Source organism: Protobothrops mucrosquamatus, unplaced genomic scaffold (genome assembly GCF_001527695.2).
Source record: "Protobothrops mucrosquamatus isolate PMUCROS unplaced genomic scaffold, P.Mucros_1.0 scaffold794, whole genome shotgun sequence".
NCBI classification, from domain to species: Eukaryota; Metazoa; Chordata; class Lepidosauria; order Squamata; family Viperidae; genus Protobothrops; species Protobothrops mucrosquamatus.
Genome location: NW_015387061.1, coordinates 76,514 through 103,878, shown reverse-complemented (window position 1 = coordinate 103,878; position 27,365 = coordinate 76,514). Strand labels below are relative to the sequence as shown.

The following is a 27,365-nucleotide window of genomic DNA, read 5'->3' as shown; positions in this document are numbered from 1 at the left end:
ATCTAGGCAGCCGAGCAGCGCCATGGCAGCCATACCCTCTGCCCACACCCCGCAGCATCAACTGTGCGCGATGGGGCATGAGGGCAGAGTCTTGTCTATGTTGCCTGGCTGCCATGTCCTTGGCTGCACTGCTCCGTGTGGGCCACACTCGGGGGCAACTCTCCTTCAGGGGGGCTGCTGGTGAGGAAGGGGTTGCGGGGGAGGTGAGGCTGGGGCAACGGCACGTGTGCCCACAGAGAGGGCTCCGAGTGCCGCTTCTAGCACGCGTACCATAGATTCACCACCACTGACCTAGTTTACTGTAGATGAAGATAGTAGAGTCCTCAGTATGGCAAGATTTTTTTTTCTACAGATGTGAAACAATAGCAAAAGAAAGCTTGGGAGAATCACCACTTGCCATTCCTGGTTTGGGGCATGACAATAATAGGAATATTGCAACAAGGGGGTGATAGCAAGTTATTCTAATGAATCAGTGCTACACATCCAATTACATCCTGCATATCTTCACATGCTGAGGGGAAAGGGAGAGGTTTCCAAGCTGAGCCATGCTGGCTCAGGAATTCTGGGAGTTGAAGTCCACGAGTCATAAAAGAGCCAAGGTTGCCTACCCCTGGCCTAGGCTGTCATAATGTATTGAGGTAGTAGATTGTGTGGATTCAAGCAGTCTGGCCTGTTCTAATTGACAGATGGAAATGTCAATTTGCAGATTTTCTAAGGCTTTTTGTTGTTATTATAGTGGTTCATCACATAGTCAGCCAGTCAGTTTAGACTGGAGTACAGGTAGTCCTCGACTTATGACATTTCACTTAGTGACCATTCAAAGCTACAACGGCACTGAAAAAAGTGACTTATGATCGTTTTTCACACCATTGCAGCCTCCCCATGGTCACGTGATCAAAATTCAGATTCTTGGCAACTGACTCGTATTTAGGACGGTTTCAGCGTCCTGGGGTCACGTGATCCCCTTGTGCAACCTTCTGACAAGCAAAGTCAATGGGGGGGGGGAAGCCAGCTTCACTTAACAACCATGTTACTAATTTAACAACTGCAGCGATTCACTTAACAATGGTGACAAGAGAGATCATAAAATGGGGCAAAACTCACTTAACAATTGTCTCGCTTAGCAATATAAATTTTGGACTCAATTGTGATCGTAAGTTGAGGACTACCTATATTATTATTATTATTATTATTATTATTATTATTATTATTATTATTATTATTATTATTATTATTATTACTACTACTACTACTACTACTACTACTACTACTACTACTACTACTACTATTATTTAAGATGAGACTGCAGAATCCAAGCAAGCTCCTAAAGCTATTCCCATTAGATGCACTTTTTCCGTATCTGCCTTTATTTCTAGATCACCTTCTCCCTTCAATGGGGCCACCCATCCTTTAAAAAAATGTGCACCTAACTAGATGACTAAGCAAGCTTAGTAAAGCTCAATGCAAAGATGGAATTACTGATCCCCTAGGCTGAGGATGTGCCATTCTTCAATGGGTCTTGCAAACATGTTTGTTTTGATGGGATATTTCTTTGTATGGATGTTAAACAATATACTGAATGGGGGTGGGATCCTTGCTGCTCTCTTGTTTTCTTGCAGACGTTTCATTACCCAAACTAACATCATCAGAGAGAGGAGGGGGAGGGGTGAGGAGGAGAAGGAGGAGGAGGAGGAGGATTGTGGGCTCCTTGGTGCTCTCTAAGCTTGATTGTTTTCTTGCAGACATTTCATTATCCAACTGGGTAACATCATCAGTACTAGTAAGGAGTGGGGTTTGCCACTAGAATATAATCTGAGAGTAAACCCACTCCTTACTAGCACTGGTGATGTTACCCAGTAGGGTAATGAAATGTCTGCAAGAAAACAACCAAGCTCAGAAAGCACCAAAGATTTCCTCCCCCCATTCCAATCCTCAGCTATAAATATTTTCATTTATTAATATACTAATACTTATCCCAGGAATATGCTTCCTTTACTGAACTCTGTTTGCTAATTCCCCAGAAGCCTCGTACACGAGCCTCGCTCCCTTTCTAGAGTTGATCTAGAAACTTCACTTACTTGGTTCCTTTTGTCTACTGTTTTCTATTTCAGTACTCCCAAATGAGGGACGAGGTGTTCAAGTCAAACTTGGTGTGTGCATTCATTGTCCTGGTATTTATCACCGCCATCCAAAGTCTACTTCCTTCTTCGAAGTAAGTTCCATGGGTTGGAATAGAGAGATTAACTGTGCAAAGTTTCCATTTGCCTGGCAGTTTCCATAGCAGAGGAAAACTGGGTTCCTGCATAAAGATAGTTATCATTTAGCACCTCATTGTAGTGCTTGGAATCAGGGCAGTTTGGTGTAGTGGTTAAAGGCACTGTGCTAGAAACTGGGAAATGAAGCCAGGTGGGTGAATTTGGGCCAGACACTGTCTCTCAGCCTTAGAGAAAAGTCAGTGGCCCATCTGAAGATGTGGCTAAGAAGATTGCATGAAGTTGTCCATGGGGTCATCAGAAGTTAGGACTGACTTAGAGGTCCACAACAGTACAAAAGTGGTTTTATTAAGCTTCAGAAGAGTTATCAGGAGTGGGGGTTATCGGCTAGCACCCCAAAGTTCATCTTAGTTCCAAAGCAGTATTATGCTTATCTTGTAATGTTTCCCTTTGAGCACATAGTTCATTTGGTCTTAGAGAAGCACTGTTTTAGTCATCCTGTCATATAAGGTTATATTTGCATAGGTCCTCTGCAGTCAGGTGTAAAGGATCAGACCATATGTTAAGATTTATTGCTCAAGCTTCTACACAAGAATCTAGTTAACTAAAGTTCAATACTAAATTGGCACTAGATTTGGGTCAATGGAATTCAAGACCGTTTGTGGCAACATACTGATTCTAAGCTGATCACACACTTAACTCCCTCCCTCAGCTCTGCCTCTCCTACATCTACAAGTATATTGCGTGCACATGCACAAGAATAAAAATGGATTAAGTGCCAGTAAGTTGGCGTCAAACTCTTAACGACTCCATGAGTAGACATTCTCCAGGATGATCTGTCCCGAGAAGATGAAATCAGAAGAGTTAATGAAGCCCTGAAACATTAGATTTTACTCTTCCTATAAATGCAGGAGGAGGCTGTTTTTCCATCTTCTAAGTATGTGCATCTGACTTCCTTCTCCAGAATGATCCCGATGATTGTCCAGTTTTCGATTCTAATTATATTACATTCAGCTCTCGTGCTGATAACCACTGCAGAGGATTACAAATGTTTACCCCTGGTGCTCCGGAAAACTTGCTGCTGGATTAATGAGACCTACCTGGCCCGAAATGTCGTCATCTTTGCTTCAATTATGATTAATTTCCTGGGAGCCGTCATCAATATTGTAAGTATTTAAGAAGGAAAAGGTTGTCTGAATGGAGAAAGGGGCAGAAAAAGTATAAACTAGTAATTAAAAGCAACTTTACTCAAACCAATGCCTTTCCAATATGCTGGTCTACAAACCTATCATTATACTGTGAGGTCTGAGCTACAAATATTCTGTTCTGTTGGTACTTTCATAGTACTCTGTCATTTTGGCTGGCTGTGATGAGAGCTATAACCCAAAAATCTGCAAGGTGAAAGATTGTGAGAAGCTGATTTCCCAGGATAGTAGCTTCTGATATTTTGCACGAAAGTATTTAAATATATTTTTCTCCTTGGAAAATGAAAGAAGGAAGGAAGGAAGGAAGGAAGGAAGGAAGGAAGGAAGGAAGGAAGGAAGGAAGGAAGGAAGGAAGGAAGGAAGGAAGGAGAGGGAGAAGAGAGGGAGGGAGGTAGGAGAGGGAGAGATGGAGGGAGGAAGGAAGGAAGGAAGGAGGGAGGGTGGAAGGAAAGGAATGGGAAGAAGGAAGGAGAGGAAGGGAGGGAGGGAGGGAAGGAGGGAGGAAATCAAACCCCGGAGTATTCAGTCTTTCAGGGGGCCTCAGATGACACACTGGTGTCTTTGTCCACTATTCATCATCATCATCATCATCATCACCATCATCATCTATCATCTATCAGTCATCTATCATTTATCTATCAATCATCTGTATCTATCTATCTATCTATCTATCTATCTATCTATCAATCATCTGTATCTATCTATCTATCTATCTATCTATCTAACTATCATCTATCTATCTATCTATCTATCTATCTATCTATCTATCTATCTATCTATCTATCTATCTATCTATCTATCTATCTATCTATCTATCTATCTATCTATCTATCTATCTATGGTATCTATTTATCATCTATCATATTTATATGGCTGTCCATTTCATAAGAGTGTCTTAAAACAAAACACTCTTTTAATATATATTTTTGAAATATTAAAATAGAAATCGGGCATAATACAAGGGAAAAAAAATCCCAGTCCTAGATCCATACCTAGAACCTGGAAAGGATGCCTGCGGGCCTCACAAAATTCCCACAGGGATAAAAGAAAATGGGAACTGTGTGGTTTGCTTTCTAAATATGGTTGAGTGGTGATCCTTTTAATATGTCTTCCAATGCAAGCATTTTCTCAGCCCAGGCATTACAGGATCTTCATCATTTCAAAACAGTTGTCCACTGTTGTCCTCAGGATATGACTTCTACAAGAGATACAGGGTTATTTTTCTCCTTTTCCCAAGTGGTTTTTTATTCAAGAGTATTCTCACAGAGCTGGAGACATCAGATAGATAGATAGATAGATAGATAGATAGATAGATAGATAGATAGATAGATAGATAGATAGATAGATAGATAGATAGATAGATAGATAGATAGATAGATAGATAGATAGATAGATAGATAGATAGATAGATAGATAGATAGATAGATAGATAGATAGATAGAGATAGATAGATAGATAGATAGATAGATAGATAGATAGATAGATAGATAGATAGATAGATAGATAGATAGATAGATAGATAGATAGATAACCATTGTCATTTTTTACTGTGGGCATAATGGCATACATTAAAAATGAAATTTAGTTGCTTGTTCTCAAAGACATTAACACTATTGTCTTATTTAATAGTAGTAGTAGTAGTAGTAGTGATGATGATGATGATGATGATGATGATGATGATGATGATGATGATGATGATGACGACGATGATGATGATGTTGGAAGGGACCTTGGAAGTCATCTAGTCCAACCCCCTGCTCAGGCAGGAAACCCTATACCATTTCAGACAAATGGCTGTCCAGTCTCTTCTTAAAAACCTCCAGTGTTGGAGCATTCACTGCTTCTGGAGGCAGGTTGTTCCACTGGTTAATTGTTCTAACTGTCAGGAAGTTTCTCCTCAGTTCTAGGTTGCTTCTCTCTTTGCCCAATCAAACATTCTTCTTCCTTTCTTTCCCAACAAAGCTTCTGCCAAACAATTGCATTGCTTTTCTTATTCTTATTCTTTTTTTCTTTGTCCACAGCTCTGGTGTGACTTGGACAAACAACTGCCTTTTAAGAATCAAACTTTCAACTCTTCGGTATATTTTACAGACATTTGCTCGTATCCAGAGGTAATCCTAAGTATATCATTTTGCACAGAGAAAAGACAACACAATATGTTAGGCTAGGCAACAATGGATGATACCAAGCTTTAGGATCATGTGAAACTTCAAAGCAACACTTTCTTTCAGTGACACTGTGAAACTACAGACTGTCCTCGACTTACAACAGTCCATTTAGTGACGGTTCAAAGTTACAATGGCACTGAAAAAAAGGGACCTATCACTGTTCTTCACACTTAACAATCGTTGCAGCATCCCCACGGTCACGTGATCAAAATTCGAATGCTTGGCAACTGATTCATATTTATGACGGTTGCAGTGTCCCGGGGTCATGTGAACAGCCATTGTGGCTTCCTGACAAGCAAAGTCAATGGGGAAGCCAGATTCACTTAATCACCGTATTCCTGCTTAACAACCACAATGATTCACTTAACAACTGTGGCAAGAAAAGCCGCGAAATGGGGCAAAACTCACTTAACAAATGGCTCACTTAACAACAGAAAATTTCCCGGCTCAATGGCAGTTGTAAGTCAAAGACTGTCTGTACCATGTTGCTTCACTTCAAGTGAGTTTGAAAGATCCTCTAACTCAGGGGTAGGCAACCTTGGCTTTTTGTGGACTCGTGGACTTCAACTCCCAGAATTCCTGAGCCAGCATGGCTCAGCTTGGAAACCTCTCCCTTTCCCCTCAGCATGGCTGGCTCAGGAATTCTGGGAGTCGAAGTCCACGAGTCATAAAAGAGCCAAGGTTGCCTACCCCTGGCCTAGCTCAACCATTTGCATCATAGGGCTCTCCAGATGTTTCAGATTACACATGGTCTATTGTCAGGATATATGGGGTGTGTAGTCCAAAATAGCCAGAGGGCAGGAACATGATATTCCAATCTTAAAATGCAGGAATTCTCCTATATAAGAGAGAAAATCTAGACATGAGATTGTCGGTGATCAACAGAATCCCATTGTAGAAGAAGACCTACTGGGAGTTGACTTTTAGGGCTGATTCAGTAACTTCAGCACAATTTCAAGAGCTCTCAAAAAGTTTTCAGGTGTTGCATGTGTCTATGTTAGCAGAGAAATTCCTCTATATTTTTCCCAGCAAATTCTCATTTAGTCAATGATGTTGCTTTCAACTCTCTCTATATATTAAAAAAAAGATTCTGAGGCCCTAGAAAGGGTGCAGAGAAGAGCAGTGAAGTTGATAAAGGATCTGAAGTTGATAAAGGATCTCAACCAGGGCTGGCTGAGGAATTCTGGAAGTCCACAAGTCTTAAAGTTGCCAAGTTTGAAAACCCCTGCACTAGACCAACCCAATAATCATATTAATAAACCCAGAGAATAGCTGGGGGCCCTGTAACAATACTGGCTGGCTGAGGAATTCTGGGAGTTGAAGTCCACAAGTCTTAAAGTTGCCAAGTTTGAAGACCCCTGCACTAGACCAACCCAATAATCATACTAATAAACCTAGAGAATAGCTGGGCCCCCTGTAACAATACTGGCTGGCTGAGGAATTCTGGGAGCTGAAGTCCACAAGTCTTAAAGTTGCCAAGTTTGAAGACCCCTGGTCTGGAGGTTCGATCGTATGACGAATGGCTAAGAGAACTCGGTATGTTTAGCCTAACAAAGAGAACGTTTAGGAGAGACATGATAGCCATCTTCCAATACTTGAAGGGCTTACGTGATTCTCTATGAGATTTTGAATATATTAGTTTAGGTTGCTGAGGCTAAATGCTGATGTTTCTCCCAATTTTCTTTTTAAAGTATTTCGTCTTTACCGGTATCCTGGCTATGGTGACCTGTGCCGTGTTTCTCCGTCTCAATTCGGTCCTCAAGTTGGCCGTGCTGCTCATCATGATTGCAATCTACTGCTTCCTGACTGAGACCATTTATGCTTCCCTGTTTCTCCAGTACGATGACATCAATCATAATGGAGAGTAAGTCTTTGTTTACCTATTTGTTTATTCCTTAGATTTTCATCCCGCCTTTATATTATTTTTTATAAATAGCTCAAGGCAGAAAACATATTTAATACTCCTTCCTTCTCCTATTTTCCCCACAACAACAACCCTGTGAGGTAGGTTGGGCCAAGAGAGAGGGACTGGCCCAAAGTCATGCAGTGGCTGTCATGCCTAAGGCAGGATTAAAACTCACAGTCTCCTGATGATTGGCCCCAAATCATCCAACTGACTTTCATGTCTAAGGTTGAATTCATGTCTAAGGTTGAATTCTTCTCCTCCACCTCCTCCTCCTCCTCCTTCTCCTCCTCCTCCTCCTCCTCCTCCTCCTCCTCCTCCTCTTCTTCTTCTTCTTCTTCTTCTTCTTCTTCTTCTTCTTCTTCTTCTTCTTCTTCTTCTTCTTCTTCTTCTATCCACTGCACGATGAAGGCCTCTTCTGCATGTTTCCAACCTATACCGCAATACTTGCTGATGTCGTCAATCCATCTTGTTTTAGGTCTCTTTTGTGGATGCTTTTTATCAAGTGGGAAAGGTGGAACTACAGCTCACAATCTCCTGGTGATTGGCCCAGATTCATCCAGCTAGCTTTCATGCCTAAGAAGGGACTAGAGCTCGCAGTCTCCTGATGATTGGCCCAAAGTCACCTTGCCATCTTTCCTGCCTATGGAGGGACTAGAACTCACAGTCTCCTAGTTCTAATCCAGCAGCTTTAACCACTGCATCAAATTGCAGCTTAAGGGCTGAACTGTTTTGAATTGGAACTCTTTAACCAAAATTTAGCCACGGAGAGATACTTTAGACAGTGGAACGGGTGGCGTATACGTTTAATAAGTAAATAACAAATCTGAATAGATGTTCCTCTGCTCTGCATCATATTCCTTATATAAAATAGCTCCTCAAAGTAAAATGTAACTGTCAAAAACAGAGTTGTTACAATTTTTCCAATCCCCTAGCCTGTCAGTTATTTTCACGACAGTCGCCTGGAACAAAATCCCTTCCAGGTGCGTCTATTATCTTCCAGATGGGGGTGGAGGTGTCTGGCATGCTAGGTTTTTACATGCAGGGAAATAATCTGCCAAAAAAAAAGTATGCTAAGAGGCTGCTGCGTCTCAGTATGCAATTATTCCGCAGCCCCTGCTTATTTCTTCAGAACAATGGAACAAAAATAGCCTCGACCAATATACAGAGCCTCACCTGAATCATCTCATCTCTAGACAAGATAATTCTGCAGTGATGCTAGAAATATCTCATCAGCTGGAAAAAAAGACAGGCAGAAATGAAAGGGGGGAAGCCTTATTATGGTCCCTGAAAGAGGAAAGCAATATCACGGCTGGTTTGATGTGTCAATCTTTCATTGTCAGGGGCTTTTCGTTGACTGTCATCTCAGCAGGGACATGGAAATGGAGAGAGTTTTTAGCATCAGGTGGAAAACCCAGACAAGAACCCCAGCTAGGGCAGGGAGTTCTCATATAGAAGGAATGCAAAAAAAGAAGTGTCTGACTTAATTCCGCATAGAATATTTTGAAGGGAGAAATAGTTGCGTCTGAAATCTTCTGAGATGGAGGGAAATTAACCAAGGAGAGAACCAACCTAGAACTGAGGAGAAATTTCCTGACAGTGAGAACAAATAATCAGTTGAACGACTTGCCTCTAGAAATTGCAGGTGCTCCATCACGGAAGGTTTTTAAGAAGAAACTGGAGAGCCATTTGTCTGAAAAGATATAAGGTGGCCTGCTTGAGCAATGGATTGGACTAGAACAGGGCTTTTCAACCAGTGGTACGGGTACCACTTGTGGAACATTGGCACCTGGCAGGTGGTACATGACCATCCTAGAAAAGTGGCAACGGAGGAGGGGAATGAGCTGAACCGGTGGCAGCACTGCACAAGCCTGAGCGAGAGATGGCTGGAGCTGCAGGGCTGTCAGGGCTCAGCGGAAGCGCCAGGATCAGCGCCAGGCTCCAGCTGGAGCTTGGCACTGATCCTGGTGCTTCTGCTGAGCCCAGAAGAAGCGCCGATCAGCTGGAAAGCAGCACTGATCCTGACACTTCTGCTGAGCCCAGAAGAAGCGCCAATCAGCTGGAATGTTGCAGCATCCCCAAGGGCTTGTGATTTACATTCAGATGCTTGGCAACTGATTCATATTTATGATGGTCACAGTGTCCCAGGGTCATGTGAAGTGACCAAAACCTGCTGCAACAACCCATCAGACGGGGGGAATAAAAAGCACGCACCCCCCCACCCCACCCCCACTGCCAATCTCAACAGAAATGCTCACAACAATGAAAACCTCGGACAGGAGGAAGAGCGCAACCAGGCGGGCAGGCAGGTGTCTTGCTGGGCTGTGGCTTGGGGGGGCACTTTTATCAGTGCCATTGTAACTTCGAAGAGTCACTAAGCGAACTGTTGTAAGTTGAGGACTACCTGTACTTTATCACTTTTTTCCCTTTTTTTTTGGTCATCACGTTTTTGACACCTTGCTAGGCGACTGGTGGTACTCGGATATTGCCATATCCTAAAAGTGGTACAATGGGTGAAAAGGTTGAAAAGCCCTGGACTAGAAGACCTCCAAGGTCCCTTCCAACTCTGTTGTTCTGTCATTCTGAGAATAAATGGCAGAGTCTGAAAGGGAATCAATGCATCCATTTCCTGATATCTTTTCCACACGCACTCTATACCAGAGGTCTTCAATCGTGGCCCTTTTATGACTTGTGGACTTCAACTCCCAGAATTCCTCAGCCAGGAATTCTGGGAGTTGAAGTCCACAAGTCATAAAAGGGCTAAGTTGGAAGATCCCTGCTCTGTACCTACTATTCTCTTGACTTTTTCCTTCCTGCATTCACACATAACAAGGCAGGGCTAAATCTCCCAATCTCCTGGTGATTAGCCCAAAGTCATCGGGCTGGCTTTCGTACCTGACGAATTAAAAACAAAACAATAGAAAAAGATTTTTGTTTTAAGCTTTGCTCTTCTTTCCTGTTTTTTTTTTTTTAATTGCTACCTCTTCCTCTATCTCTTCCCTTTCTGTTTATAGCACAGATTTTCTGGGGACGAAAGAAGCTTCATTGCTCCTTATGGCCATGTTCCTGTTAGCTGTATTTTATCACGGCCAACAGGTAAGGAAAAACCTCCTTTCCCATATGCACCTTTTCCCAGCAGAAAATACCCCAACACACACACACACACACACACAACTTGCTCTGCTAGAACCTGCCAATCACAGCTCCCCTTTGGAGCAAATCATTAAATATCAGGCTAAAGTATTTCATGACCTTCAATAATTGAAGACCTGATTAACCTTAAAGAAAGACCAATTAAAATGAGCATAAGGCCAGCTCCGGTGCAGCTTCTTCTTTTTTCCTTTTTTTTTATCGCTGTGGAAATATTATAAATAGAAAGCTGTTTCAGAATATCTTATCTGTCTCTATCCAACTCACTCTAGTCGGGAAATCAAAAATCAGTTCAAAATCCAAGCAGCTGCGACGAGAATGGCAGATTTCCTGGTTGGGGGATCTGTAGAAAAAGGATAAAATAAAATAAAAATAAAATTGCGGGAAAGAAATACCTTATTACATATGGGATTGGGGTGTCTATAGGGCAGTGATGGCGAACCTTTTAGAGGACCGAGTGCCCAAAAACTGGCGCCGCCCCCACTCCACCCCCTGCCCCGCCTCACCTGCCCACAGGACCACTCACCGCCTCCGGGGCCCGCCGCAGATCGCCCAGGCAGCCCAGCAGTGCTATGGCGGCCACACCCTCTGCCTGCACCCTGCAGCATCAACTGTGCGCGATGGAGTGTGAGGGCAGAGTCTTGTCTACGCTGCCTGGCTGCCATATCCTTGGCTGCGCTGCTCCGTGTGGCCCATGATCGGGGGCAACTCTCCTTCAGGGGGGCTTCTGGAGAAGAGGGGGTCATGGGGGAGGCAAGGCTGGGGCAATGGCACGTGTGCCCACAGAGAGGGCTCAGAGTGCCGCCTCTGGCACCCGTGCCATAGGTTCGCCACCATTGCTATAGTGTGTAAGTCAAAAAAGTCAAGATGGCAGCTGCACAGACATGCAGTTAAAGCTCCACCCCTTTTTTATTTGCATTGCGCTGACTCCCCAAGAGACGCCTTGCGTGGGATAATTCCTAATGTGTCCATTTATACTGTAGATTTTCCTCGAAACGCTTGGAAAATTAGAGGATGCAGAGTTTCCAGAAATAAATTTTGGGAGCTACTCTTTTATGGCCCAGTGTGGCCCTTCTTGCTGAATGTTGCAATATCCCCATGGTCACATGATCAAAATTCGGACAGTTGGCAACTGGCATGTACTTATGACGGTTGCAGTGTCCCCGGGGTCACGTGATCCCCTTTTGCTCCCTTCTGACAAGCAAAGTCAATGGGGAAGCCAGATTCACTTAACACCCGGGTTACTAACTTAGCAGCGGCAGTGATTCACTTAACAACTGTGGCGAGAAAGGTTGTAAAAACGGGGCAACATTCACTTGATTGTCTTGCTTAGCAATAGAAACTTTGGGCCCAGCTGTGATCATAAGTTGAGGACTAATTGTATAGATATCCAGGACAGTCTGCAGTGGTGTCCTCATGACAAATTGTAGCTTAGGAAGTCATAATGCAAGCTCTACCTTCTCTTCTTTAAGTGGTAATGTCATTGTCATGTGTCTGATTAACGAAACACTTAAAAGGACTTTCAGGCATATTTTTTCCTAAAAGCATTTATTAAGGTTACAGAGACATCAGTACAGTATGGTGGAAATGCTTAGGTCTGGCTTCTCTTCCGTTACGCATATACATTCTAAGCATTTCCCCCCCCCCCTTATTTTGGGGTCATGGTTCACATCTTCCAATCAACTTGGAAGATGTGATTTACTTCCGGTTTCTTTTTCCCTGGCTATCCTTATTCTCCTCCCTTTTTCCCTGTTGCCTGGTTTAACTATAAAAATACCAGACAGTTCTGCATATTGTCAAAGCAAGAATATACAGTATTTGCAGCGTTGACAGTCATAGGTAAGTAGGCAAGGGGTAAAGTTGACACTGTGACACGTATTTTAGCACTTCCCTCCCACTGCACCCTGCCCCTCCTCTGAATATAGGGAGAAGGATAGCAATAGCAATAGCACTTAGACTTAAGTACCACCCCGGGGTGCTTTACAGCACTCTCTGATCAGCTTAAATGTCAACATGTGGCCCCAACATTCTGGGTCTTCATTTTACCAACCTCAGAAGGATGAACAGCTGAGTCAACCTTGAGCCAATCAGGATTGAACTTGAGACTGTGGGCAGAGTTTGCCTGCAATACTGCATTCTAACCACAGGGCTCCTGGTATAGAATCTTGGCAAAATTGAACGGCCAGTAACCTAAAATCTCAGCAAAGACTGAGAAAACCTAGTTTATCTGCTCACATTTCCTGCAAGAACCAAACAAAACCCAGATGGTAGCTTCACCCCACATGCTTAAGTCATGACTAGAATCTGACCTGGTTTTGGGTGTGAGACCATCATGAAATCCTCAGGCTGTGGACTAGATTAGGAAACTGGAAAACTTCCCAGCATGGAGAGAGCAAGAGCCAATTATTTCCATATCATGGCCCAGAAAAAAATTAGAGGACGTTCTATGTCAGTGTTTCTCAACCTTGACAACTTTAAGAGGGGTGGACTTCAACTCCCAGAATTCCCCAGCCAAGAATGCTGGCTGGGGAATTCTGGGAATTGAAGTCCACCCTTCTTAAAGTTTCCAAGCTTGAAAAACATTGGCCTAAGTTGCTGCTTGACCCGAGGGAGTCATTGTAAAAACGTTTTCCTCCTCTTGTGATAAAATAACTGGAGGAAATGAATTTCTCATGAGAGAAACAGCCAGGTGCAAAAGAATCTTTTAGACTGAGATTTATCTGAACTTTTAGCTGCTGAACGTTGCTCTAGGCCAAGGGTAGGCAACCTTGGCTCTTTTATGACTCGTGGACTTCAACTCCCAGAATTCCTGAGCCAGCATGGCTCAGCTTGGAAACCTCTCCCTTTCCCCTCAGCATGGCTGGCTCAGGAATTCTGGGAGTTGAAGTCCACAAGTCATAAAAGAGCCAAGGTTGCCTATCCCTGCTCTAGACTTTCAAAGCATTCTCAAATGGAATGAGCAAGTCCTTTGGGGGGGGGGAAATGTCATGCCCATAATTCACAATGGTGGTTAATAGCAAACAACTGTCAGACTTCCCATTCAGGCTGCAGTCTTTCTCCGGTACTTTATACCATCCAGTATTTTTGTTCCTGCTTTGGTTTCAGATCCATCCTTAATAAGAAACCTGTACACTTTTAATTAAATTTGTCTTCGGAAAATCCCGAGACTAGCACTTTTTTCTTTCCCTATAATGTAATTTCTTCTAGACATCTCTTCTCCCATAGTCAATAGGTCTGGAGGATGTCTTCTACAAAGTCCTCAATTTATATTAAAAAATAATTCTCACAAAGAGTCAATTAGACTTCTTTAGATTTATGGTAAATCAGATACTCTTGGAACAGTCGTTGGGAAATAGAAGCAATGACTTTTGAACGTAAATATTATATGCTTCTAAAGTCATTTTGTTGCACTCTGGTGTCCAGGGACATAATCAAGTTACATTAAAGCAAAAAGGAACTCATAAACCCACATTATTTTTCCAAACAAAAAAGATAAGAAGGATGCTTAGCTAGCTGGCAGCATCTATCAGACCTTAATGGATCTCAACAGCATAAGAAGGTTTTGATGTGGTCAATATTTGGATGGTCCTAGGCTTGTAAACTACATAAAGTAACAAAAAGGGGAGAAAAATAATCAGAAAAGGACAATGGAAAAACACTTTTGTGTTGCCAAAAGCAGAACAACGTGGAGTCAAGCTCAACTTGAAAGGGATTTCATTTTGTTTAAACTTTGTTTAAAATGCAGATAACGATCTGAAATCTGCTAAAAAATTTCTTGACTCTTTAAAGAAAAAATGGGTTTTTTTCCCTTTTGTTAGAAAATGAAAAATTGCCAAGGGAGAATAAATATTTATGAAAAAATCTCATAAATAAGGTAGCATTTCACACACACACACACACACACACACACACAAACACACAACTTATTCTAGTTAAGAACTGGACAAGGAATGTCTGACAGGAAGTCTATGGAGATTCTCAACCATTCAGGTCATGGTTGTCCCAAAGATGCTTTTTCAGGAGGCAACTGGACTTTCTTGTTTTTCTTTGAAGACATTTCACTTCTCTCCCAAGAAGCTTCTTCAGCTCTGACTTCCCCACCATCTAGTCAAAGCTGAAGAAGCTTCTTAGATGAGAAGCGAAATGTCTTCAAGGAAAAACAAGAAAGTCCAGTTGCCTCCTGAAAAAGGACCTTTGGGACAATATCTGAACAAGCATTTTCCACTCAGGCTTCATTATTATTATTATTATTATTATTATTTATTATATTTTTACCCCACCCTTCTCCTTGCGGACTCAGGGCGGCTAACAGCCTAATAAAAACAAATACAAAAATACAAAAATACTACCATTAAAACGTAATTAAAAGGAAATATTAATTTGGCCTTTGTTATTTTAAAAATTGTTTTAAAACCCAACTAAAAATACCCCTTAGGCCAGTCCTGCCAGCTTAAATANGCGTTACATGGGAGCGACGAGTCCCTCCCAACACCGCCCGCGCGGCTGCATTCTGGACTAACTGGAGCCTCCGAGTGCTCCTCAAGGGGAGCCCCATGTAGAGAGCATTGCAGTAGTCCAGGCGGGAGGTGACAAGAGCATGAGTGACTGGTATGACGCCTCCCCGATAGGTGTGTGTTTGTGTATGTGCCTGTGTGTACCTTGCAAATGTTCATGGGGGAAACCTTCAAGTCAGTGTTGAGTCCTAGCAACTGCTTTGGACTGGTCCCTGCAGTTTTCTTGGCAAGACTTTGCAAGTGGTTTGCCATTGCCTCCTTCCCAGGGCTGTGAGAGATTGACTGGTCCACGGTCAGTTAGGCTTTGTGCCTAAGACAAGACTAAAATTCACATTTCTCTAGTCCTAGTCCAACACCTTAACCACTAGACCCGTGCTTCTCAGCCTTGGCAACTTTAAGATATCTGGACTTCAACTCCCAGAATTCCCCAGTCAGCATGCTTGGGGAAGTTACCAAGGTTAGAACGTAATGCACTAGACCAGGGGTAGGCAACCTTGGCTCTTTTATGCCTCGTGGACTTCAACTCCCAGAATTCCTGAGCTGGCATGGCTCAGCTTGGAAACCTCTCCCTTTCTCCTCAGCATGGCTGGCTCAGGAATTCTGGGAGTTGAAATCCACAAATCATAAAAGAGCCAAGACTGCCTATCCCTGCACTAGACCAGGGGTCTCCAACCCCCGGTCCGTGGACCGGTACTGGGCCACGGCATGCCAGCAACCAGTCTGCACAAACAAGCAAAGCCCCATCCATGGGATGTAGGCAACACATAATCCATGGAAAAACCTCTCTCCATAGAACCGGTCCCTGGTGCCTAAAAGGTTGGGGACCTCTGCACTAGACCTATATTTTTGCACCTCTATTGTAAAGTGTAGTCATGAAGCATTGTAGTCATAATTTAGCTTTGCTTAGGGCCAGAAATGTAATACAAGAAGGATGGTATCAAATATAAGAAAGACAAAGTCCTGTCAATATGTCTATGGATATAATAATATATCCAGAAATTCCAGTTAACTTTAGGACTGAAATGTCTTCCTGTCTGGTAGGATATAATAAACATTACCCACCTCCCACAATAATATGTGACGTGTCAATACTACTTTATAATGCCTTGGTAAGACCACACTTGGAATTTTGCATCCAGTTTTGGTCTAGATGTTGAGACTCTAGAAAGAATGCAGAGAAGAGCAACAAAAATGATTATGGGGTGGAGGGTAAAACATATGAAAAACGGTTGCAGGAATTGGGCATGTCTAGTGTAATAAAGAGAACTAGGGTGACATGATAGTAGGGTTCCAATATTTGAGGGGCTGCCACAAAGAAGAGGGGGTCAACCTATGCTCTAAAACACCTGAAGGAAGAACAAGAAGCAATGGATGGAAACTAATCAAGGAGAGAACCAATCTAAAACTGAAAATAAATTTCCTGACAATGAGAACAATTAACCAGTGGAACAGCTTGCCTCCAGAAGTTGTGGGTGCTCCATCATTGGAGATTTTTAAGAAGAGATTGGACAGCCACTTGTCTGAAATGCTATAGGACCTCCTGGGGTTGGACTAGAAGACCTCCAAGATCCCTTCTGTTCTATTGTTATTCTGTTAATCCTTGTTTATCTTTAGCTAATTTTGTCCACTACATACAGTATGACTTCAGTACAAAAGGTTACTTTAACATGGAGTGCAATAAAGTATAATAATGCCCATGTTTTTTTTTTACTAAATTACACATCTAGAGATTCAAAGGACACATCATTGGTGCAATGACATTTATAAATCTTCACACTGGAATTGATATAATATGTTTCTAAACTTTTGACTTAGCTGGCTATTCTTAAGGACAAACTACACATTACATTAATTACATATTGTGGAACTCCTTCTCTAATTTTATTTGCTTCAAAGTAGCTACCCACATCAGGATCTTTTTGGAGAAGGAAAGGAGTTTTAAACCTTTCCTATCTAGCTTATACCCAGGGAACATTTTAAAAGGAAAAAAAATGGTCTCAATTGACTTTCACTTCAGAAAGAAAAAAAAATACATATGAAAATGGCTAATTTTTGGAGGAAAGAATTAAAATATCTTTTCCTATACCCCAAGAGTCTGAGGATCCCAAATGTTTAATTGAGTGGTTTAATGTCAGGCGTAAAGAATTGGGACCATATGTTAAGTTGTAGCTCAATAAAGTTTATTTGTCAAGTTTATAAATAAACATCTAGTCAACTAAAGTTCAATACTAAATTGGTATCAGATCAGAGTCAACACAATTCAGGAGGAGTTGGACTCGGACCATTTGTGGCAATGTAACGACTCTAAGCTGATGATGCACTTAACTCCATCACCCAGCTCTGCCTGCTTTTCTCTTACCTCTTCCATGTACTAGATCTGTGTTTGTCCTTGAAGATAGTCTACAAATCACCCCCAACAGTTTAATACAGGGGTCCCCAACCCCTGGTCCATGGACCGGTACAGGTCTGCGGCATGCCAGTAACCGGTCCGCACAAACAAGCAAAGCCCCATCCGCGGGATGCAGGCAGCACACAAAGCCATGCCCCCTCCAGTCCACGGAAAAACCTCTCTCCATGGAACTGGTCCCTGGTGCCCAAAGGGTTGGGGACCTCTGGTTTAATATGAATATCTCTGCACCAAGTTTCATTAACTGCCAAATTATTTCAAGTCCATATCTGGAAGTTGGTGTTTCTTCCTATATACTGTGTCACCCCGAATCAGTATCTACCCTCACTTCTCTTAGGTACCTATTCTTAAGGATGGACTACATGTTCAATTAAAAAGAGGCTTTTCTGTCTTTGCAGCTTGAATACACAGCAAGGCTTGACTTTCTGTGGCGCGGCCAGGCCAAAGAAGAAATCAATGAGATGAAAGAATTAAGAGAACATAACGAAAATATGCTACGCAATATTCTGCCGAGCCACGTAGCCCGTCACTTCCTGGAAAAGGACCGAGATAATGAAGTATGTAAGAATTGGGTTCCAGTAATAGTCGTGGCCAAGAGCAAAGCTTTGTTTTAGAGTTTTCTTCCTGATTTTAATAAAGGTTGGAAAGCTGTCAAGAAGAATGGATAGACCCTTGAGGAATGTATGTAAGACCCCTTATAAAAATGTCAGCCTAGCCTGGAAAAATAGGAAGACTTGAGGAAGAAACTCAAGAGTGGCCCATCTTGACGCAGGGGAAGAAAAGAGAATCTCTGTCAGGCTTTCAACATTCTGCCATGGTTGTCCCAAAGATGCTTTTTCAGGAGGCAACTGGACTTTCTTTTGAAGATGTTTCACTTCTCATCCAAGAAGCTTCTTCAGCTCTAACTGGATGGTGGGGAATGGAAGGATTTGTACTCCTTGCAGACAGCTGTTCATTTGCAGGTAGCATTAGCATTATCAACTTGCTAAAAGAATGCAAATGACCAGCTGTCTGCAAGGAGTATAAATCTTTCCATTCCCCACCATCCAGTCAGAGCCAAAGAAGCTTCTGGGATGAGAAGCGAAACGTCTTCAAAGAAAAAACAAGAAAATCCAGTTGCCTCTTGCAAAAGCATCTTTGGGATAACTATGACCTGGATGACTGAGAATCTCCATAGACATTCTGTCATTGTACCCCCAAAACAGATCCAATTTTTTTTTAAAAAGGGGGAATTCCCTGACCTTGACAGCTAAGTATTGGAATAGCCCATCTTCTGGAGCTGTGAGGGCTCCATTCTTGAAAACTTTCAGACAAAGTTTGGACAGTAGAACCCTTGGTGCTCTCTGAGCTCGGTTGCTTGCTTGCAGACATTTCATTACCTAACTAGATAACATCACCAGGGCTAGCGAGAGTGGGGCTTGCTCCATTTATATACGCTAACTTGCCCTGCCAGTGTTGGGTTGGGGTGTGGTCTTTCTTTTCCTTGGTCATTCCAAGGAGAACTACTAAGAATCATCAAAAGATTGGACAACAGTTTGGCTGGGATGCTATCCACATCCTTGCCCTGGGCAAAGGATTGGATTAGAACAGTGGTGGCGAACCTATGGCACGGGTGCCAGAGGCGGCACTCGGAGCCCTCTCTGTGGGCACACGTGCCGTTGTCCCAGCCTCGCCTCCCCCCATGACCCCCTCTTCTCCAGAAGCCCCCCTGAAGGAGAGTTGCCCCCGATCATGGGCCACACGGAGCAGCGCAGCCAAGGATATGGCAGCCAGGCAGCGTAGACAAGACTCTGCCCTCACACTCCATCGCGCACAGTTGATGCTGCAGGGTGCAGGCAGAGGGTGTGGCCGCCATAGCACTGCTGGGCTGCCTGGGTGATCTGCGATGGGCCCTGGAGGCGGTGAGTGGCCCTGCGGGCAGGTGGGGTGGGGGACGGGGTGGGGGCAGAGCACGGGCAGGGAAGGGAGCGGGGCCAATTTTTGGACACTCAGTCTCTAAAAGGTTCGCCATCACTGGATTAGAAGCTGTCAAGGTCCCTTCCAGACCTGTGATATTAATTAACTCTTTCCTGTCCTCTGGAGTAGCTATATAAGGCAAAGGGTATCGCTTGCTTCCTAATGGTAAACCACATCTGTTCTTAGCACTGAAAGCATGCTTGCCATTTGCAAGAATAATTCTGTAACTCTGCCTTTGATCTCTCTCCCCGACCCCCCACCCTCAAATCTCCCAGGCTCTCCCCTCCTGCTGTTGCATTGAATAATCATACCTGCAGAGAGTTTCTGCATCAGCTGCCTGGATCATTCAAGGTTCAATACAGCAAACACTTATTTACGTAATATGCTAGCCTCCCCTTTCCCCAGGGAAGCAAAGAGGGAAATGAATGCTTTCCTTTCTGTACAGATTGGCTTTAAGGCTCGCCGCACGAAAGCTTCCGAATCCAGAAAACAAGCGGCTGCACACAGATTGCATGTCAACCTTTCCCAGCCTCTCTCCAGATGTGCGGCAGATGCTGTTTGATCCGCAGTTATGTAAGGGAGTCAGGTGTTTATAGGGCGTTAATTCCTGGACTCTTGTCTTTTTTTGTGAACTAAAATTAGATTTTGTCAGACTTCCCAAGTAAACCAAACAGGAAACAAGACCTCTCGAGAGCTAATTCTACTTCATTGTATGACTGCATTAACACAATCTTGCAAGTCTGAAAGTACAAATCTCCCACTTCACAGTCTGAGGATCTGGGGAAAGAGGGTGTCACTTCTCAGTTTCTTTCTCCACCCATTGTGCAGTTGTGGGTTAAGTCAGTGGTCCCCAACCTTTACAGCTTGACGGCCCACTTGGGGGGGGCATGTGAGTGGCAGGTGCACATACACAACTCCATTTATGTGAGGGGCAGGCATGTGCGTCCTCCCCTCATGCAAATGGAGCTTTATTCACGCGAAGCTCCACTTGTGTGAGCAGAGGGCACTGGTGTTCGTGTGCAAAGCTCCTCTTGTGTGAGCGGAGAACACTCGCGTGCAAAGCTCCATTCTTGCGAGTAGAGCTTTACGCACAAGCACGCTCTGCTCTGCAAAGCTCCATTCACACAAATGGAGCGACACACACAAGCGCCTTCTACTCCATTCTCACGAGCGGAGCTTCACGTGCCAGTGCAAGCACCCTCCACTTGCACAAGCGAAGCTTCACGCACACGCGCCTGCCCATCTCTCCTGCGGCCCGGTTTCGAACAGGCCATGGCCCGCTAATGGGTCGTGGCCCAGGAGTTGGGGACTCCTGGGTTATGTTGCCTGACAACGCATGCCCACACAACATTCAATAGCCACTGTTCACACTCATTGGTGTGTTTGTGATCTTGTCCTCTTCGGGTTATTCACTGATGGCAATATGTAATACTTTAACTGAGTACCCTCATCACTGTTCCTGATTGATTCCATTTTGTTTACATAATGCTCAGCATACCAAGCATAAACTTGCCATCAATAGGCTATAAATATAGATGCAGTTGCCCTGGGAAACTTGCAACAAGTTGTCACAGTGATCACAATCGAGAAATGTGAATGCAAGAAACAAACTAGAAGAGAATATTTGTAGCTCAGGGTTCAATTGTGGGGTCCTTGGTGCTCTCTGAGCTTGGTGGCTTCCTTGTGGATGTTTCATTACCCAACTAGGATAACGTTAACTTCCAAACAAACTCCAAATTCTTCCTGGTTGTTTAACCATGTCTTCTGAGAGTCCACATCAGGCCTCCAACATGATTTGTTGAGGGTTAGATTGATGAGCAAATTAAACGAATCGCCTCTGTTCTGCAAGAGAGGTGGGGCCCTGTCTTTCTCAGTTCCCATGGCTGCCCTGTAGAACCGTCTTCTCGTAGAGTTCTGGATGGCTCCAACTCTTGATGTCATGATTCCGACAGATGAAACTCTTCAAAAGAACTTCGAGACATTGTTTTACCTTAAATAATCTTTTATTCAAGTAGCATAATATCGGCACTACATAGTCGAAGTCAGAAACTGAATTCCGCTTCCCTGGGCACATAGTATCAAAGCACAATTCCCTCCTCCAATTAACAGTCATAAATCACATTCCCCAATTATCTTGAAGCGTGGGCTTCCTCTCCAGTTCTCCAGCCCACCAATTCCTTATCAGCTCTGGTTACAATAACCTTGTTTTTCACGCTAGGTCTAGTGTTGTTATGCCTAGCTGGACTCTCATTCACATCCCCTCTCCCAGCATCATCTAACTCTAAAAGCAAAAGGTAAAAGATGGATACATTTCCATCTGTTGTCAATGCAAAAACATCCGACATTAGCAGCGTTGACATTTGACTTTTCATGAAGACTTAAAACCTAGATGTCCCCACAGGAATCTGGGTTGGGAAGTTGAGGAAGCACCATTAATTGGCTGTTTAATGACTGTTGTAATGATGACCTGACTTTTTTTACAGCCTCTGAATATATTTTGTTTTTTTAGTGTATTCTTTTCTGGAGTGGCATGGTGGCCTAGAGGTAAAGACATTTGTCTCCCACTTGGAAGGTTGAGAGTTCAATCTTAGGTAGCAACAGACGTTTCTCTCTTAGGCAGCAAACAAAAAAAAAATTCTGCTGAGAACTCAGTGTGGTGTCAGGAAGGGCATCCAGTCAGTAAATGCTCAGTTCCATCCAGTCACCCCGACTCTACCCCGAATTAAGGGATTCCAGGGTCATAAAAGGGGAGTATATTCTTTTATGGACAGTTCTATTGTTTGTTTGGGTTTCACCTTTCTGTATCACTAACAACTAAGATGATCAAAGGCCTGGAGTCTAAAACATATGAAAAACAGCTGCAGGACTTGGGTTTGGCTAGTCTAAAGAAAAAAAGAAATAGGGGAGACATGATAGCAGTATTCCAGTATTTGAGAGGCTGCCACAAAGAAGAGGGGGGTCAAATTATTCTCCAAAGCACCAGAGGGCAGGACAAGAAACAATGGTTGGAAACTAATCAAAGAGAGAAGCAACCTGGAATTAAGGAGAAACTTCCTGACAGTGAGGACAATTAACCAGTGGAACAGCTTGCCTTCAGAAATCGTGGACGTTCCATCACTGGAGGTTTTTAAGAAGAGACTAGACCAGGGGTAGGCAATCTCGGCTCTTTTATGACTCATGGACTTCAACTCCCAGAATTCCTGAGCCAGCACGAGTCATAAAAGAGCCAAGGTTGGACTAGACAGTCACTTGTCTGAAATGGTATAGGTTCTCCTGCTTGAGCAGGGGGCTGGACTAGAAGACCTCCGAGGTCCCTTCCAGCTCCCTTCTCTTCTCTTCTCTTCTCTTCTCTTCTCTTCTCTTCTCTTCTCTTCTCTTCTCTTCTCTTCTCTTCTCTTCTCTTCTCTCTTCTCTTCTCTTCTCTTCTCTTCCCTTCCATTCTAATATCACCTTGGTGTACATAGAAGATAGAATCATAGGTCTGGACGGGACCTCAGAGGTCTTCTAGCCCAACCCCCTGCTCAAACCAGGAGACCTTATATCATCCTGGTCAAATGAGACCGACAGCTACATAGACCAAACAAATAAGCACATATTAATGGCAAGAAAAGGCACACCCGTTATCTCTTCTGCCAAATGTCACTAAATGGCATCTTTTTCCTCCTCTGCCCTTCTTTGCGTTTCCAGGACCTCTACTCTCAGTCCTACGATGCTGTTGGCGTCATGTTTGCCTCGATCCCTGGTTTTGCCGACTTCTATTCCCAGACCGAAATGAACAACCAGGGGGTGGAGTGCCTGCGCCTGCTGAATGAAATCATCGCTGACTTTGACGAGGTAATTTGTGCAACCCTTTGCGCCCGGAGAGGGAGTGAGATTTAAGGAACAGCTGGCCCGGCCAGCAGGCCTGGCATTTGGTCAGCCGATCAATGATTTAACCTCTGCGTTTGTGCCGTTTTAGCTAGCAGCTAATCTCTTTTTAATTCTGAGGCACAGGGATGGATTCCGGGATGGAGGTGAGTCCGGCTTGAGTAGATTTGGGTGAATTGGAATCAAGGAGAGAAGCAACTTAGAATTAAGAAGAAATTTCCTGACGGTTCTAACAGTGCTCCAACACTGGAGGCTTTTAAGAAGAGACTGGACAAGCATATGTCTGAAATGGCATAGGGTTTCCTCCCTGAGCAGGGGATTGGACTAGAAGACCTCCAAGGTCCCTTCCAACTCTGTTATTCTATTCTATTCTATTCTATTCTATTCTATTCTATTCTATTCTATTCTATTCTATTCTATATTCTATATTCTATATTCTATATTCTATATTTTATATTCTATATAATAATAATAATGATGATAAAGTTGGAAGGGACCTTGGAGGTCATCTAGTCCAACCCCCTGCTCAGGCAGGAAACCCTATACCATTTCGCACAAATGGCTGTCCAGTTTCTTCTTAAAAACTTCCAGTGTTGGAGCATTCACCGCTTCTGGAGGCAGGTTGTTCCACTGGTTAATTGTTCTAACCGTCAGGAAGTTTCTCCTTAGTTCTAGGTTGCTTCTCTCTTTGGTTAGCTTCCACCCATTACCTATCTCTATTCTCTATTCTCTATTCTCTATTCTCTATTCTCTATTCTCTATTCTCTATTCTCTATTCTATATTCTATATTCTATATTCTATATTCTATATTCTATATTCTATATTCTATATTCTATTCTATTCTGGCTGGGGAATTCTGGGAGTTGAAGTCCACACGTCTTCAAGTTCCTAAAGCTGAGAAACACTGCCTAGATTGGAAAACAAAAGACAAATAATGGAGACATTATTCTCTCTAGGTCAGGAAAGAGATGATAGGTCTCTCATTCTTCACCAAATACTATCAAAATAATCTCAAAGTTCCGGTGGCATCATCATCAACCATGTTTAGCCACCATGTTTAGAAGCTCTGCAGGATTATGGAAAAGCCCTCTGGCTTGCTTATTTATTTCCTCTTGCAACCTACATGGGTTGATGGACGGTAAAAGCATAAAAACCACAGCATAATTAAAACCAGGCAATAAAGCCAACCGAACAGAATAATTAAACTAAGCTCATGAGCAATAAAATGGAGTAGCCACAAGCACTCCTTGTAACGATGAGCAACACAAATATTCCAACATCTCATGAAAACCTTCATGGTAACAACAACAACAACAACAACAACAACAACAACAACAACAACAACAATAATAATAATAATAATAATAATAATAATAATAATAATAATAATAATAATAATAAAAAGTTGGAAGGGATCTTGGAGGTCAGATGATAGATAGATAGATAGATAGATAGATAGATAGATAGATAGATAGATAGATAGATAGATAGATAGATAGATAGATAGATAGATAGATAGATAGATAGATAGATAGATAGATAGATAGATAGATAGATAACCATTGTCATTTTTTTACCGTGGGCACAATGACACACATTAAAAATGAAATTTAGTTGCTTGCTTTCAAAGACATTAACACTATTGTCTTCTTTTATAATAGTAGTAGTAGTAATAGTGATGATGATGATGATGATGATGATGATGATGATGATGATGATTGATGATGATGATGATGATGATGATGATGATGATGATGATGATGATGATGTTGGAAGGGACCTTAGAGGACAAGGAGTCCTTGTGGTTGTTGTTGTCTCTCCTGAATAGTAATAATAATAATAATAATAATAATAATAATAATAATAATAATAATAATAATAATAATAATAATAAGAAGAAGAAGAAGAAGAAGAAGAAGAAGTAGTAGTAGTAGTAGTAGTAGTAGTAGTAGTAGTAGTAGTAGTAGTAGTAGTAGTAGTTGTAAGAGACCTTGCAGGTCATGCTCAGGCAGGAAACCCTATACCATTTCGGACAAATGGCTGTCCAGTCTCTTCTTTAAAATTTCCAGTGTTGGAGCATTCACCGCTTCTGGAGGCAGGTTGTTCCACTGGTTAATTGTTCTAACTGTCAGGCAGTTTCTCCTTAGTTCTAGGTTGCTTCTCTCCTTGATTAGTTTCCATCCATTGCTTCTTGTCCTGCCTTCAGGCGCTTTGGAGAATAGCTTGACTCCCTCTTCTTTGTGGCAGCCCCTGAGATACTGGAAGACTGCTATCATGTCCCCCTCGTCCTTCTCTTCATTAAACTAGACATATCCAATTCCAGCAACCGTTCCTTATATGCTTTAGCCTCCAGTCCCCTAATCATCTTTGTTGCTCTTCTCTGTACTCTTTCTAGAGTCTCAACATCTTTTTTACATCATGGTGAACAAAACTGGATGCAGTATTCCAAGTGTGGCCTTATCTGTGTGGAAAGATGATTGCTACACATATTTATTGGGGGGTCAATGCAATACAGATAGTCCTCGAATTACAACAGTATGTTTAGTGATCTTTTGAAGTTGCAACTGTGCTGAAAAAAGATAATATATGATTCAGTGTGTTGATGTGTCTCTGAATTCGCAGGGATTTGCAGCCATTAAGGTAGCTAAAGGGCTAAAGTTAACTGATTCATTTGGAGAAGGTATTTTTTCACGTATAGGTAGTCCTTGACTTACAACAGTTTATCTAATGACCATTTGAAGTTACAGTGGTATTGAAAAAAGTGACTTACGACCACTTACCAACGGAAGTTTTAGGTTCAGTTGTGGTCATAAGACAAGGACTGCCTATATTGTCTATAACTCAAAAGCAGGGGTCTTCAAACGTGGCCCTTTTATGACTTGTGGACTTCAACTCCCAGAATTCTTCAGCCAGGCATGCCTGGCTGAGGAATTCTGGGAGTTGAAGTCCACAAGTTATAAAAGGGCCGAGTTTGAAGATCCCTGCTCAAAAGCAATAAATCACAGGGTTGAAGGATGTAAAATGAAATCCTTTAGCAAGAATGTATATGCTAATCATGACTTTGAAATCCTTGTTTTCAGTTATTAGGTGAAGAACGATTTCAGGATATTGAAAAAATTAAAACCATTGGAAGCACCTATATGGCAGTATCAGGGCTATCCCCTGAAAAACAGGTAAGGAGCTAACCTGGTTTTCTAACACATGTTTGCCTGTTTCAACAGAGAGACAAGAAGGAAGCCACAGCCCAATCAAGGCTAGCAGGGCAAAGCATTATATATAAACAACCAGCAAATTCCACTCTCCCTCACACAGATGAAGTCACCCAGCCTGATAAACCAATAGGAAACAACAAGCTTGGAGCAGACCAACAACTCAACAGTTGAACCCTGAGCTACATAAATGTTCAGCTATAGATTTCAGATACTTTTCTATAGCCGGCATTTTCCCCCCCATTTTTTCATTCCTCTTCATCATTGATTTAGACACAGAAGAAGGAAGATGTGTAAGCAGATCTGGGGTAGAGCTACAGAGTTTGTTCCTGTCCCATCTCTTTGCCATTTTGAAATCCTAATAAAGTAGAGTTGTGAATTGTGCACTAGGGTTGTTTGCTTCAATAATTCTTCAAACACCTAATTCCCACAGAACTGTCTTATGTCTATTTAACCATGCAGTGTGGCTGTATTGCTTTTATCCTTCACATCTGTTCCACTACCTTCTCTTATTGGTATTATGATTATTATTACTTTGGTATTATGAATATTATTAGTTTGTTGTTTCACATGTACACTGAGAGCTTATGCACCGGAGACAAATTCCATGTGTGTCTATCACACGTGGCCAATATTCTATTCTGTTCTGCTGTGCTCTGTTCTGCTCTGTTCTGTTCTGTTCTGTTCTGCTCTGCTCTGCTCTGATCTTCTCTACTTCACTCCACTCCACTCCATTCCATTCCATTCTATTCCATTCCATTCCATTCCATTC

At 42.6% G+C, this 27,365-nt stretch overlaps 1 protein-coding gene across 1 annotated transcript in view; it reads left to right on the top strand.

Moving 5' to 3' along the window:
• The window catches only part of ADCY8 (adenylate cyclase 8), an 83,786-nt gene that overhangs the window by 52,998 nt on the left and 3,423 nt on the right, over positions 1-27,365 (top strand). The window contains exons 8-15 of the mRNA XM_015818810.1: positions 2,112-2,212; positions 3,178-3,379; positions 5,440-5,529; positions 7,278-7,450; positions 10,504-10,585; positions 17,959-18,117; positions 23,204-23,350; positions 26,465-26,557. Of these exons, the coding sequence (XP_015674296.1) occupies positions 2,112-2,212; positions 3,178-3,379; positions 5,440-5,529; positions 7,278-7,450; positions 10,504-10,585; positions 17,959-18,117; positions 23,204-23,350; positions 26,465-26,557 (1,047 nt within the window). The remainder of the gene's footprint in view (positions 1-2,111; positions 2,213-3,177; positions 3,380-5,439; positions 5,530-7,277; positions 7,451-10,503; positions 10,586-17,958; positions 18,118-23,203; positions 23,351-26,464; positions 26,558-27,365) is intronic.